General features: G+C 37.6%; 1 protein-coding gene across 2 annotated transcripts in view; it reads left to right on the forward strand.

Moving 5' to 3' along the window:
* The window catches only part of tle2b (TLE family member 2, transcriptional corepressor b), a 45,612-nt gene that overhangs the window by 8,563 nt on the left and 20,981 nt on the right, over positions 1-16,068 (forward strand). For both annotated transcript variants that reach the window (XM_079889749.1, XM_079889750.1), the window contains exons 4-5: positions 1,248-1,311; positions 12,825-12,869. In XM_079889749.1, the coding sequence (XP_079745875.1) occupies positions 1,248-1,311; positions 12,825-12,869 (109 nt within the window). The remainder of the gene's footprint in view (positions 1-1,247; positions 1,312-12,824; positions 12,870-16,068) is intronic.

Consider the following 16,068-nt stretch of genomic DNA (forward strand, 5'->3'; position numbering starts at 1 on the left):
CACTAACCACATTTTCACTCTGGCTTTTCAAACAACAAGCTACTTTTCCCAAGAATTAGTGGTTTTATATTACATTGTTACAGCTGAGCAAACTGAAACAATAATTAAAGCTCTGCTGATCTGACCTTTGTCAGTAGCATGAGAGAAGTCTGAATCGTTTAAGTGTATTCATTTGTGTTGATTTCATAAGTGAATCAATTTGTTCTGATTCCTTTGAATGAATTGGTTTGTTCTGATTAATTTAACCTCTGGTGCAGTGACCGAAAATGTAACATTTGTTTTTTCTGGTACGAAACTTGGTATAGGTTTTGGCACTTGCTATGTGAACACAAAAAAATCATGGACATGATTCGAACTGAAAAAAAATTGTCACACTTGTGCTCCTCGCAGTCAAAAATGACCGCATTGGAAATTAATAGGAGAAGAATTTCATCTAATGAAAACTTTTGGTACTGCGGCCAAACAAAATCTTACTGAAAGCTAATTTTTTGAGATTTCAGGTTCAAAATTTGAACACAGCATGTTTAGATTTATGGCTTTGATTTTCTCACCGTTTTAGAGTAAAACATGTTTTTGAAAATATCTATTTCATATAAAAAATGTAAATAGTATTTTTGCACATTTTTCATAACAATAAACGTAAAGTTCTGTAACTTTTGTTTAAGTTAACTTTTTAAAACATTTTTCGTCTTAAGTGTCGTCTTTGAAAAGTGATTAAAACTCAAGTCTGTGCTCTAAAGCATTCAAGAATTACATTTTCAGGTCTATGCTCAAAAAGTGAATAAATGGATTATAAATACAGCGTAAATCTAATTTAGTTCCATAAAATCCCCTAAAAATACAAAATATTAAATAAAAAAACATTATCGAACTAAACTAAAATATATTACATTCATTTCATTGAAATAAAAAGATTAATTTCTGCCATTTTAGACTAAACTTTGACCATTTTCTGTCACTTTTTTCTTTTAAGTAAATTGAATTATTCTTACTAATTTTAATGCATTGGTTTGTTCTGATTTATTTAAGTAAACTGGATTAATTTAAGTGAACCAGGTTGTTTTGATTTCTTTAAGTGAATTGGTTTATTCTGATTTATTTAAGTGAATCAGATTGTTTTGATTTGTGTAAGTAAACTGAATTATTCTGATTAAGTGAACTATCTGCATTGTGTCAGCATGTGAACACAATTTATATATTTTTCTATGGTGTTTTTCATTCATATTTTTCTTTTGTGTTTTACACAGTCTCAAGCTGGAGTGTGAGAAGTTGGCCAGCGAGAAGACAGAGATGCAGCGACACTATATCATGGTGAGCTTGTTCATCCCTCATATCGTCAGATCTGTCGTACGCTCCAGTAAATACAGCATAAAAGCCCTTCTGTATTTAAAAGAGAGATTGCGTTTGATTTGATGTTAGGGGGTGTTTGGTTAACCTGAGGACACGTCAGCGGGACGACGATAGGGGTTGGGGAGATGAAAAAGTGAGAGGGAGAAGGACGGGTGATATGCGAGAGCCAGAAAGAGAGGAGGATGGAATGAAGAGAGAAACAAAGATCGCAAGCACAGACATGTAAATAATGAGAGGGAACAGCAATTCGGTGCTTGCAGAAAGCAGATAACCCAGAAGGCTATATTTAGCCCGCTAGACCTGCCATGTAGACTAAGACTTGTTTCAACAGCCTTCCCTCTTATTTGAATGCATTTGTAGTTTACCACATTTTTCTCTCTGTACTCTTTGACGACTAAACGGAGGACTGCGTGTTCTTCTTGTTTCTCTTTAGTGAATGATTTATATGTTGATGATGGGCATGAAATAGTTTTCAGAGCTCATTTGCGATGGTGCGTTAGCCTCCTGGCTAACAAAAGCAACAGAGACAGTGAATTGGATGATATTCAAGCATTAAAAACCCTGTTCGGTGCCATGGTGCAATGGCTGGCGCACACACTCCTCATATTTTGAGCAATGCTGAAAGTCTTATCTCTTTCTCCACTATGCAAAACTCCCCAAAAATGATTTCAAAAAACATTTTCGAGTTGTGGCATTGGTCTTAAAGTAAGGTGTTTTGATTACTTTATAACCATAATTTACTGACAAAGCATTATGAAATCATTTACTTGTGGTTTGTGATGCAGTTGCTGTCAGATTCAATGCAGATGACTGCTTCATCTTTCAACAAAAGTTTCTTTGCGAACTCTCCCATTACACCGTGCCTCGTTTATAAAAACAGAATGCTCCGGACAAACACAAAATCCTCGGATACGATCCGGGATGGCATTAAAATAAACCATCCACTTGTTTTCGACACTGGAATCCTTTTGAAGTCTATACAGAAACACAAACGATCTGTTTTTAACTGGATGCGTCAAAGTGAACTCTCTTTCACTCTTCCATTTGTCTCAAGTGACTCAAGTGTGTGGAGAATGTCAGAAAATGAACACGCATCTGTATATTGTATCCAGTGTAGACAGCGTCAGTGATTTATAATGGGTTCTATTTGCTTTTGACGTGCCGCGACGCTCTTGTTTCACAGATCCTGCAATGTCAAAACGAGTCTTTTTGGAGCTTGATTAAATAAATGTATTTGTTTATAATGAGGACATTTAGGCTATACAGATTGCAGGTTGTTTTAATGGTTTAAAGGCAAATTTGATTTCTCATGTCATGATCACTTACCTCACACTTTGTAACACATCTTTCCCTCGAGGGTCAAAATGACCCGAAGCCCTAAAATTATACTTGCATTTTTATTGTCCAGAAAACCTATTTTATATCATTTTGATATTTTTTTTTCTATTTTTAATGCATTTTTTTGGGAGATTTGATCAATAAATAATAAATAAAATTAATAAAAAAACATTCCTCACATCAGTATGCATTCAGATACACATGTAGACATTATAAAATAATTTTTTGGTAAAGTTTTAGCATTTTTAGTTTGAATTTTGAGCATTTTTAGGTTTTCTATGTAAATTGACACGCGAGGGAGGCACAAAACTCCTCGAATCCATTCATTTTTTTTTTTTTTTTTTTTTTTTTTTTTGTGTTTGTGGTTCAAGTGCGACAAAAGCCCTAGGGTCTTGGACCCCTCTGATGAACACTCGATTTTACATTTTAAATTTTAAAAAATTAGATTCGGGTCAAAATGACCCATATTGAGTCATGGTGCAGATTCAGAAGAATCAGATTCAATTGGCCTTTGACATTACATCACTCCTTCCATAAAATCTTACAGTTATCTCTCCAATGAAACAAAAGAACCTAATATATAGAACTATGTTCATGCAAGTTCGAATCTGGCTTATGACATGTCCTGATCCAACTCTCTTTCTTAATAATATAGTTAGGCCTAAATATTAATTCGCAATATAAATAACAAGGCTATGGCTTAAAAAAGCTTGTTGAAGTTGTGGCTTTTGTCTTGATATATTGAGCTATGATGCTCATGTTGAAGACGGAGGTACGAATTCGCTTCAGGAAATCAGTGTCAGATTGTGAATTGCAGTATATGTGTGTGTCTGCTGATGCGCCATCATGATCTAGCCTTTAATGAGAGACCGTCTACATGGTCACTCTGTGACCGTTATGTGTAATCCAGACCCTGGGGCGGCCGAGGATAGAAAGATTGAGCGAACGAGGGGGCTAATGCGCTGCTTTTGCAGTAACACCCCCGCCCCGACTCACCCGTCTGATGCTCTCTGCTCGCCTCCGAACATTACTGTCACAGATTGCCCTCGCGCCAGAGAGAGAGAACATAAGGAGAGATCAGCGGCAAAGACGAACAAGGAGAGTAAAAGAGTGAGTGAGAGAGAGAGAGGTGATTGAAACACAGCAGTAAAAAAATAAGAAAGAGGAGGGGAAGATAAAGGCTGATAGAGAAGATGAAGAGGAGAAGAACTGACAGAGTGAGAGAGACAGTATAAAGACGCAGCGGGAGACAGTAAGGCGAAGAAAAGACGAGGGCAGAGAAAGAAAAACAGGAGAAAGAGATGAAGAGAAGGAGAGAGAAGGGCAAAACCAGGAAGGCAGAAAGGATAAGACACATTTGAAAACGATTACTTCTTTGTGAGCTAAACATTTGAGTGCTGCCATGTGTGTGTGAGAATAAGAGAGAGAGAAATAAAGAGTGCAGAGGGTTTAAACAAACAAAAAAATGATACTAATGGATTGCTCCTGTTTTGAGAGGTTTTGATGCTTGTTGATGTCCTGTGATGGAAAATAACTGATATTTCCAAACCAAACAAATCAAATTAAGCAAACAGTAGCAGCAGTGCAATACATTGATTTACTTTCAGTTTGACTTCAACTCTCATTTAAAGCTACGGTGCACAATTTCTGCTCCATTAGCGGCACCAAAGCTAATTGCAAAAATAATTTTCGAAGCAATTTAAAAAATATATTTTTCTTTAATATTCTTTAATATACTTTCAGTTTCACTTTGAACTTTCACTTTTAACTATTAAGGCTTGAAACTTTCTCGTCTAGCCACGCAAGCTTGCCGAGAGTTTGGGTCGGGACTTCTGTTTCCAGATTTCACCTTTAATTTATCCATCATTGTATGTTGGTCAACAACTTAGACTTTTACTTTATTCTCTTAGACTTAGACTTAGACTTTATTCTCCTTTTAATAGCTCACGAAACCTTTGCTGTTGTCATTTTTCAAGTATCAATTGTTAACGTATAGTAAGAATATAGAGCTCTAAAATTTTATAATTTTGATGATAAATCTTTGAGTACATATTGAGATCTTGGCACCTTTTGAGATATTTTATGTCTAATTTTACTTTGGTATCTTGGCAAATCTGAGTACATTGTTGAGATTAGGGGGTTTCGCAATATACCTGTATGATGATAACCATAAATTACAGTGTGTGTGTATATATATATATATATATATATATATATATATATATATATATATATATATATATATATATATATATATATATATATATATAATCGCTATCATGTTAATACTACACATAAAATAACATCCTAAATAAGCAAGTGGCTGTAATAATGTGGTTGACACTCCAACATGGTAGGTGGCAGTATTGCACCTTATGTGGTTGTGTGGCATTCCACTGTACTTTTATTAAGCGTTTCTCAATACCAAGAATATAAAATAACACATAAAATATATAAAAAGAATAAAACATAAAACACAACCCTGTCTCTTTTTGTTAAATGTCAGATTTAATGAGCAATAATAACCATTAAAAAAGTATAAATATAAAAGCTTATACAATAGGAAATAAAGACAGGCAAACAATTCAGCCAAACATACAAAGTCAGCACTTTAGTAGCCTACAACAGTATTTAAATATGTAAAATTATGAAACTTAACTTTGCCCTCAGCCAAAACTATATGCCCGGGAACAAATAATAGATTCACGAGACCAAATATTGCCCTTAGATATAGACAAGATGAATTATCTCATATTTAACCATTATAGAGACATCAGAGCCAGCGGCAAATGTCGAGGTTAACTTATGACTTGCCGAGGTAAGGCTGATCCAGGCGGGGTACATGAGCGCTGAGCACCTGGTGATCGATCGCTTGGATGTCACAACTCCGAAAACGTCAGAAATTTTTTTCAAATAGTCGCTATCTTTATTAATAAACCACATTTGAGCTTTAAACAACTACATTCTCACCTGAAAACTCTTACAACTACAGTTCGTTAAAATATAGCAGTAGTGTTTTTAAAATGATCCGGGTTTACTCCATTGCGGGTTTTCAAGTGCCATTGACGCTTGCTAGTTGGTGCGAGATGCATTCTGGGATACCTGGCTGTCTCAATGTCGCACAAGTCACGCCTCGATGCATCCTCGTTAAAAGGGGCGGCGCAAGAACACATCTGGGGATTTGAACTGTACTTGGCTAAATGTGAACTTTGAATTGGAACAGTACTGAGGACATAACAGCCCTGGTTCTCGATCTCTTCTAAAACTCTTCTAGATTACTAGGATCTTTTTCTCAGGAAAAATCTTAGCAACAGGAGAAAGTCTCCATTTAAACTGAAAGAATTGAGACATTATATGCATATAAGTGAGCAAATGGGAGATATTATTATCATAGTGTTGCTGTACACATTAATATTTGTTTGCATTTCAGTTAATAGTGTTCCTTTTCAGAAATTTGCTATACTCCTCATACTTATCTAATTATTCAAGGTTTTATTCAATTTGAAATTCAATTTAATCAAATGGCTTTCTGCAATTTGCTTAATCTATAATTGCTCTGATATGAATTGGCATTCTATGAATCACGGCTCTGGTTTTGTGTGGCTGATAATGCACTCACAATTTTCCTCCGTCTGTCAGGAAACTTGCCAGGTAACTCATAATTCAGTCTCGGATTCAAGAACAGCCGCCAGCAGCACTGTCACTTACGACATTCGTGGCTTTCATATAATGTCACTTTATTGTCTGGGGAAAAAAGGAAGTATAATGAAATAATTTATGGTACAGCTTTTTCTGTGGCTGATTTAAATAATGTCTTGGATTTAAAGGCACACTATGCAGTTTCAGTTTTTCTCAAACAGCGCCCCCTAGAGTCGCTGTGGAGTACTTGTATTTAACGTTACTGTCGTAAACACCACTCACGCAGAGCCGTCTCTGCACTCTTCCGACCGCGCATTCTTCGTTTTTTTTCGTCGACTCTGCCATGATTCACGTCTGAAATGCATGCTAGTGTCTTCCATAGAGGCTGCTTCATATGTTGTTGATGTATGTGACGTCGTGCCATAAAGCAAGTCGTGATTCTCGCGAGATTTGTCGGGGCGCCACTTCTCAAACCTGCATTGCTGGTTTTGCCAGCGGCATCCCCCCCCCCCCCCCCCACCCCCGCTTTGCTGTTGGGATGATTCGCCCTACTACGAGTTCGTTTACCATCGAAATTATTTCAAAGCTGTTATATTAAGGTACAAATCTTGCATAGTGTGCCTTTAAGAAGACAATGAATTTCTTAATGCACAACTTATCATGGTTCTGTCTTCATTTACTCACCCTCATGTCGTTCAAAACCTGTATGACTTTCTCTCTTCTGTGAAACACAAAAAAAGATATTTCGAGAAAAAAATAAAGTCAATACAATGAAAGTCAATGGGGTCCAATCAATATTGTTTTGGACCCCATTGAATTTCATTGTATAGACAAAACATTTTTCAACATTTCCTCATTTGTGTTCTTCTAAGAAAGAAAGTCATACAGGTTTGGAGTGACATAATTTTCTTTTTGGTTGAACAGTTTACAGTCTTAAAATCTCCCATTGACCTTCACAGGTGGAATGCTCAGCATTTACATCTAGAATTCACCCCATGTCGTATTTACCATAATTGTGTTTTCAGAATCTGAATTATGTGTTTCTATGGCAACACTGTTAACATCAAAATTAATCTGTGTATTTTGAGGAATCAAAAGACATTATATGTCTTTTGTTTACTTTCAGATTATTATTTACACTACAACACTGCTTTGGGGGTCTGAAAATGCAAACTTTTGAAAACGATACCGTTATAGTCTCAGTGTAAACTACTAAAATGTGAATTTGTGAAAATGGTGACGTCATGCATGTGTATTATGTGTTCAGTCTACTGGCATGTAGTGTTTCTTTGCAAAGTGACATCGCCATCTACTGGCCTGGCATAAATAATACAGCGTTTTTAGTCGCTCTCATGGATCCTTGTGAACAGGGATCATTTTGACGAAGTTGTCGTCTGTATGCGAAACTTTTCACAAACGCAAAACTTTTCAGTTTTTATTACATTGTTGTCGTGTAAACGTAATCTAAACCTAAAATTCAGTTTTTCCTCGTAAACTCTAGTATTTCTTTCTAGAAGTGCAAATATATTTAGTATTTCCTTTTTTGGAGCTTAGAGGGTGGCTATTTTTATATCAGTCAATTCAAATTGGGCTGTTTGGTGTAAATGGGGTCATGGCTGATGCGATGATCCTGAGAGTATAACCCAATGGAAATTACATCTCATCAATGTTGCCTGTCTAGTGTTATTGGATCAGGATGAGCCAATCAATGTGTCTGAGCTTAGAAGATCACAGATGCATGCAGTACAGGAGTGGACTGTCACACACACACACGCACATCTACAAAGATTTCAGCAAGAGCCGAGTGTCCAGCGACACAGCAGGATGTGTGTACGAGCGACGGATGGCAAACAGCTGCCGGGTTGAACCAAGGGACACCCAGTACATTTTGCCTCTCGTTAGACCGCCGAGGACTAATACACACACGCATTGCAAAGAGAAACACACGCACACACACCACGGCTGCGGCAGGAGGAGAGGCTTTGTTGAACCTCCGCCGCACTGAGCCCCGCTACATCCGCCACATGCTGCGCGCAATCTGCTCCAGACAACACACACACACACACATTAATAGACTCAGGGGATTACACACTCATGGTGTAGAATGAGAATGCACATAACATGAGAGAGCTTATATAACAACGAGACACGACGAGGAAACGCAAGAATATAAAGCCATTACGAGCCAAAAGCGTATCAAAATCCCACTGATATTCAGAATAACAACACAATCACAAAAAACAACATCATGTCATGGTGAAACTCACACACCTTCAGTTATGAGCTTGAATACACACGCATGCTATGTAAACTTTTGCATCGGCAACACACACAGACTTTTTTCGCTCATAATTAAAATTTGTTCTTATCCTGACAATTTTCATAAAATAAATAAATATATATATACTTTACTGTTACTTTAATTTGCTATTATCACTGTAAAGCTGCTTTGAAACAATCGGTGTTGTTAAAAGCGCTATATAAATGAAGTTGACTTGACTTGACTTTTAGCAACATAATTATTTTTCTGTCAAGAGCAAATATATTTGTTATTCATTACATTGATAAAACGATTAGAAACGAAAAAGTATTTTGTTTTTTAAAAAGTATTAATTTTAAAATTGTAAATTAATTAAAATAAATTAAATCAGTTATAAAGGTTATTAAATAGCAATAATAGCTGAAAACATTACATGTCATGCTTGCTGTATAATTTCCAACTATTATTACAAATAAAAAACGATTTAAATAATTTATTATTGTAAGTTTAAAAAAAAAAAAATTGTGAAGAAAACTTACTGTTTAATTACGTATCTAAACACATTTGCTCCTGACACTTAATTTATTTTTTTAGCTATAATTTCATACAGTTTTGCTTTTTTTTTTGAAAATGATAGCAGTCAGCATTCATATTGAATTCAACAAATTCTCTCAATTTTGACAATTTTTTAAACAATTTTTTTTTGTTTTACATTTTTATATTTGTAATGAGCATTTTGCCTTTATTTGAAAGAATAATATTCAGATTGAAGATCTTTATTTGTCACATACACTTTTATATGCATAATAATAATAATAATAATAACTTATATTTATATAGCGCCTTTCACAGGACCCAAGGACGCTTTACACATAACTGCAGAGACAAAAGAAAAGTAATTCAAGGTTAAATGTTATTCAAGGTTAATACAACCTGCAGTGAAATCTGCTCCATAAACCATGCAAAACATATATAAAGGATAAACATAGAAATGATAATAGAAAATAGCTAAACCTGAAGAACTGCAAAGACTATACAATAGAACTGAGACATGAATAGAATAGAATAGAATAGAATAGAATAGAATAGAATAGAATAGAATAGAATAGAATAGAATAGAATAGTCAAATGTATAGAGAGTGTGGCATCAACAGTACAAAGTGCTGTTTGCAGATAATTGAGAACTGACAGGAAAGAACCGGAAAAGAGAGGGTTTTGACCCAGTCTGGACTAGAATTTGTGTCCCCATGAGCACAACAAATGACCAATGTCTTGTTGGGTCATGTGGGAGGTCAGTCAGCTGGTCCCAAACCCTCTTACACTTGGCCCCTGGCGATCGGACTATCTTTTATCTCTAATATTGTAACCGAGGAAGCTGAAAGTTGCTTAATAAAGCTGAACATAAAAGACTAACGTTAAACTGCTTTGAAGAGAAAAAGAGCTGCAAGTGTCCCATCGTCTGTCTGTCATTCAACGTTTCCTCTAGGGAGACAGCAGACACAACACGCTGACAGTTTCAGCTTCATTAAACGTTTTATTTCCTGGACTGTGTGTAGGTCGAGGACGAGGTAATAGATCACTTGTCCACAACTCCATCTGACTCATGCTTGACTGTACATAACTCAAGGCCATGATGCTGAGTGTTCTGGAAAGTTGTCAGCGTCACAGGTTTTCTAGGTTAGCCACTAAACATCTAGAACCATTGTTGCTTCAAACCAGTGTGTTTGGCATTGTGTTAAGTTTGGCTAAAGGTTGGCCCACACTAAAGCCAGGTTCAGACTACAGGATTTTCAGGCCGATTTATTCCAGATTTACCCCTCCCAATATTCGGAGAAAAAAATCGCGTCCAGGGCATCAGTCAGTTCCGATGTTCGTCCCAGATTATGTCGTAATGTGAGGCGTTTAAATCTTAAATCTCCCGATCTGCTCGCGGACACATCTAGCCCGCCACGACAATATCAAACATGTTTGATGTTTAGGATTTTAAATCGAGATGATTGCGATTATGATTGCGTCAACAATAGCCAATGAGAGACAAGGAGACGGAAGTGACAGAACTTTTGAAATGGCGACCGCGAAATAACAAGCAGCTGCACGGGTCTGTTAACCGAGATTATGGAACGGCTGGTCGAAATGTGTCAACAACACGGCTGCCTTTTATAATGTCTCCTCATTTAATGTCTACAGCAAGTTGCCGCGACACAGTATCCCTTTAGTTTACATCCGTTTCTCTGTGAGATGCTAAATCTGGCATGATAATCTTAAAGTCCCCCTGTGGTCAAAATCAAGTTTTTAATGTTGTTTATATGCCTATGTGGGGTTTTTAATACGCTTTAAGACAAACCATGTGCAAATTCATAAGTCAACATCATTTCTGAGAATTTTTAAACTGCAGTGAACCAAAGACAATCTCAAAAACGCGGTTTGATCGCTGGTGTTTCTGGTCTTCTACCTTGTAACCAATCAGGTCAACATGTGATCGGCAACGAGTGGATCTAATTGGGGGCTAATTTTCATATTCATAGAACCGAATATCATATTCATTCTAAATGAGGCAAGAGTTATATTCAAGCTATTTTAAGGCATGGAAAAATAAAGGAAAAACTTTTAAATATGTAATTTTAGTGATATTTAAGTGGTAAAACTATTTACTACAGGGGGATTTTAAGAATATCTTGTAGTATGTGTGCAGGTTTGAGATTTGAAAGAAGAAAATCCTTTAAGACTCTACTTATGTGCATAATGCAACCAAATTTCACAATCGGTTAAGATTTATAAACTCCTGTAGGCTGAGCCCGGCTTTAATGTAGACATTTCCATTCAGTTGGTACCAATATGTCAGCCAGGTCAATTAATTGACTGATATATCGCCCATTTTGGTGAGAATTTGAATTGTCGCTCAGCGTTTTCTCCCTGGATTGATTCTACATCAAAACATGCTGAGAACTAATGTTGGTGTGGAATGATGCAGAGACCTTTTTTGGCCGTAGCGGAGGTAATATGAGCGCCGCTGAATATCCTTCTGGGCCGCCGCAGAGCTTTTTAAAGCGGAACTGTTTCCAGCGGCCCTGCTGCACTATCAGCATGCAGAACCAGCGAACATGATTTATATTTGTGTGTGTGTGTGTGTGTGCCAGCAGACCAGATAGATGGGGAAATAGTTCTGCTGTTTTGTCACGCTTTATCCAAAATTCATCACCCAACGGAGTGATCAATACTGGAAATGCAATAAATTTAAATACAGCGCTGCATGTCTAAAATGCTTCATTTTATAGACTTGCATTTAAACTGCCAGTCAAAAGTTTGGACTTGCTTGACTGGATTTATGGTTTCATGGTCTTAAAATCCTTTTGGTTTAAAGGTTTATATGTAGAGGCTTGAAATGAGTTTAAATGAGACAAAATTGTTTCAATGCATGACTTTCTTTGCAAAACAAAAATGTTATTATTTTTAATGTTTTTTTACTCAATTTATTAACCATTAACTATTAATTCTAGGTTGGTAAATGATAATACTCTTTGCGTTTTAGGATTAAAAACTATGCATAAGCCACACAATTTTAGGTATCATTCATTCATGCCCATAGAAGAACCAGGAATATTAATATAGATACTTCTCAAGCACTAATAAAGAATGAATAAGTAGGTGTGTCCAAACGTTGAAATATTTTACCGCTTGTTAACCTCATATCGACACCTTTGGGGTTTCCAGGCGCTGTCATTAGATATGGTGAGACTTTAATCCTGAGATTAAACCACAGAGGTTTGATGGAAGAGAGGAGGTCAGGCACACATCACGGATAGGAAATGGAGTTTACAGAATAATAGAGGAGAAGGGCAGGAGAGAGGAGGATTAGAAAGGAAGGTCGGTAACGAGGGAGCCGATCGGAAAAGACAGAGATAAGGGGAGAGAAGAGGAAAAGGGATTTTTTAAAATCGAGCTACTCACAGAGCGGTTATCGAGTGTGTGAGCGTGACAGACAGACTGAGAGAGACACAGAAAAAGCGAGCAGTTGTGTCAGGTTTCATCTTCATCATTGGCATCGCTGCTCATCTCCCTGCTGAAAGAGACACGCTGAACCACGCGCTGTCGCTGACACGCTCAAAATCTCTTCGTCTTACTGTAGTTTCAGCGAGTCGTTAGTGTCTGTCAGGCCGCTGAGGTTTTAATTTGATTGATGATGATTCACTGCTGTTTAAGTCATCAGATTGATGCTTTCACGTTTGTGTTCCCACAGTACTACGAGATGACCTACGGGCTCAACATTGAGATGCACAAACAGGTAAGATAAACCTATGGGGCAAATTCACTAAACCGTTTTGCCTGTGGTATTTTAGGACTCGAAAACAACATTTTATTCTCTGGTCACACTAATCCGATTTTGTTTTTTAAGTCAGATTAAGACAGGCTGTTTATAGGTTTGCAGCTATGCATAATATCACACATTATCACATTAAGCTTGCGCCGTGGCCTTAATGATTCTGATCATACTGTTTACACTCTAAATACATATAGATGTGGTTTGAATCCGGTTTGTAATAGCCTAATTTCATGTGATCTGACCGTTTACACTTGAAATACATATGGATGTTTTGGATCCTGTTTATAAACGTGATTTCATGTGATCTGACCGTTTACACTTGTAACATATGGATGTGGTTTGGATCTAGTTTATAAACGTCTGATTTCATGTGATCTGACCATTTACACTGGTAACATATATGGATGTGGTTTGTATCCGGTTTATATACATCTGATTTCATGTGATCTGACCGTTTACACTTGTAACATATACTCACCTAAAGGATTATTAGGAACACCTGTTCAATTTCTCATTAATGCAATTATCTAATCAACCAATCACATGGCAGTTGCTTCAATGCAATTAGGGGTGTGGTCCTGGTCAAGACAATCTCCTGAACTCCAAACTGAATGTCAGAATGGGAAAGAAAGGTGATTTAAGCAATTTTGAGCGTGGCATGGTTGTTGGTGCCAGACGGGCCGGTCTGAGTATTTCACAATCTGCTCAGTTACTGGGATTTTCACGCACAACCATTTCTAGGGTTTACAAAGAATGGTGTGAAAAGGGAAAAACATCCAGTATGCGGCAGTCCTGTGGGCGAAAATGCCTTGTTGATGCTAGAGGTCAGAGGAGAATGGGCCGACTGATTCAAGCTGATAGAAGAGCAACTTTGACTGAAATAACCACTCGTTACAACCGAGGTATGCAGCAAAGCATTTGTGAAGCCACAACACGCACAACCTTGAGGCGGATGGGCTACAACAGCAGAAGACCCCACCGGGTACCACTCATCTCCACTACAAATAGGAAAAAGAGGCTACAATTTGCACGAGCTCACCAAAATTGGACAGTTGAAGACTGGAAAAATGTTGCCTGGTCTGATGAGTCTCGATTTCTGTTGAGACATTCAGATGGTAGAGTGAGAATTTGGTGTAAACAGAATGAGAACATGGATCCATCATGCCTTGTTACCACTGTGCAGGCTGGTGGTGGTGGTGTAATGGTGTGGGGGATGTTTTCTTGGCACACTTTAGGCCCCTTAGTGCCAATTGGGCATTATTTAAATGCCACAGCCTACCTGAGCATTGTTTCTGACCATGTTCATCCCTTTATGACCACCATGTACCCATCCTCTGATGGCTACTTCCAGCAGGATAATGCACCATGTCACAAAGCCCGAATCATTTCAAATTGGTTTCTTGAACATGACAATGAGTTCACTGTACTAAAATGGCCCCCACAGTCACCAGATCTCAACCCAATAGAGCATCTTTGGGATGTGGTGGAACGGGAGCTTCGTGCCCTGGATGTGCATCCCACAAATCTCCATAAACTGCAAGATGCTATCCTATCAATATGGGCCAACATTTCTAAAGAATGCTTTCAGCACCTTGTTGAATCAATGCCACGTAGAATTAAGGCAGTTCTGAAGGCGAAAGGGGGTCAAACACAGTATTAGTATGGTGTTCCTAATAATCCTTTAGGTGAGTGTATATGGATGTGGTTTGGATCCGGTTTATATACATCTGATTTCATGTGATCTGACCATTTACACTTGTAACATTTATGGATGTGGTTTGGATCCGGTTTAAAAACGTCTGATTTCATGTGAACGTTTACCCTTGTAACATATAAGAATGCTTTCTTCTAAAACAAGGAACTTAACTGTGCACATCATGTTCAATATGCTATCTGATTTACATAATTCCTTTCATGAATCAGTTACTGAAACCACATAAACATGTGAGTGCAAATAAACCAAACTATCAGTGGGCGCAATTCATGCTCAGTGAATTCCCACGTGTGCACAATAAAATGGTTTTAATGGGGTTAAATCCTCCATGATACTTCATAATCACACACACACATTCGTAACATCATGCGCACATGCGTGCTTTTTGGAGTACTGTTAAAAGCATGAAGCAGACTTTGTTTACATTTTAAAAGTATAATTATATAAATAAAAAATTAAAACTATTTATTTTATTTTAAGCCAGCCAATCAGATTGGAGCAGGCGATCAGTCCCTTTCCATTTCTGTAGACAAAATGCATCATAAGATCCATGAACGGGCTTTGCTCTGTCTGTGAACATGCCACACTTCATCAACAGCTTTTAGCGTTAGTGTCTGCTGTAAGAATAGACAGTGCTGTGTGTGTGTCTCTTTCCTTTGACTGATTTCACAAAATCAGTCTTTCCCAGCCTCAGCGATGTGTGAGAAAGAGGGTAATCATACCCGCTCTCTGTGTGAGCTGGCACAGATGAATGGAGAGTGATGGAGGAAGACAAGAAAGAGAAAACGAAGAGAGAAAAACCTTTGAGTATCAGCATAAAGTTTTGTCAAGAATCACCCACTTAGTCAGGATGAGACTGTCTGATTGAAATGTGAAGCAACCAACCACACTTTTTGTGCTTTTTTTTTTTTTTTTGCTGTTTTGGGGTGGGTCATGTGATTGTGTGTCAGTGGGCGGAGCTTCAGTCCTAATGCTTTCTTATTCAACAAACTGATTTGCCTCCTAATAGGATTCCACATTTCTCTGTCTCCGCCCCTTCTCTAATCCTTGTTTGATATTAGTTAGTCTCAGCCTCAGATGTCACGCTTACGGACCGTTGGCTGAACATCTGATGCATATGGCACACTTATCCTGAAACACTTCAGGAGTTTCGAAGTCGTCATCTGATTGGTTGAATTCTCCAGGATGTCCTGGAGACGTGTGTGTTGTGTTCTTTAACGGACCGCCTGGAAACAAATTCCGTGACGCCAAACTCCCTCGTTTACATCTGTGACAATGAGCGCTTACCAGTATCAACTAAATGCTGGATTTTCAAAAGTATGTGAAATTCGTGGCTCCAACGTTCTTGAATTAATCATTTATAGATGCACGCCGGTCTGTTTTGCTGGGACGTCGACTTTACTTTTTCACGCCATGATTGGTTACGTTATATGTCAGTCTAAACGT

Source organism: Squalius cephalus (genome assembly GCF_949319135.1).
Source record: "Squalius cephalus genome assembly, chromosome: 13".
In the NCBI taxonomy this organism is placed as follows: Eukaryota; Metazoa; Chordata; class Actinopteri; order Cypriniformes; family Leuciscidae; genus Squalius; species Squalius cephalus.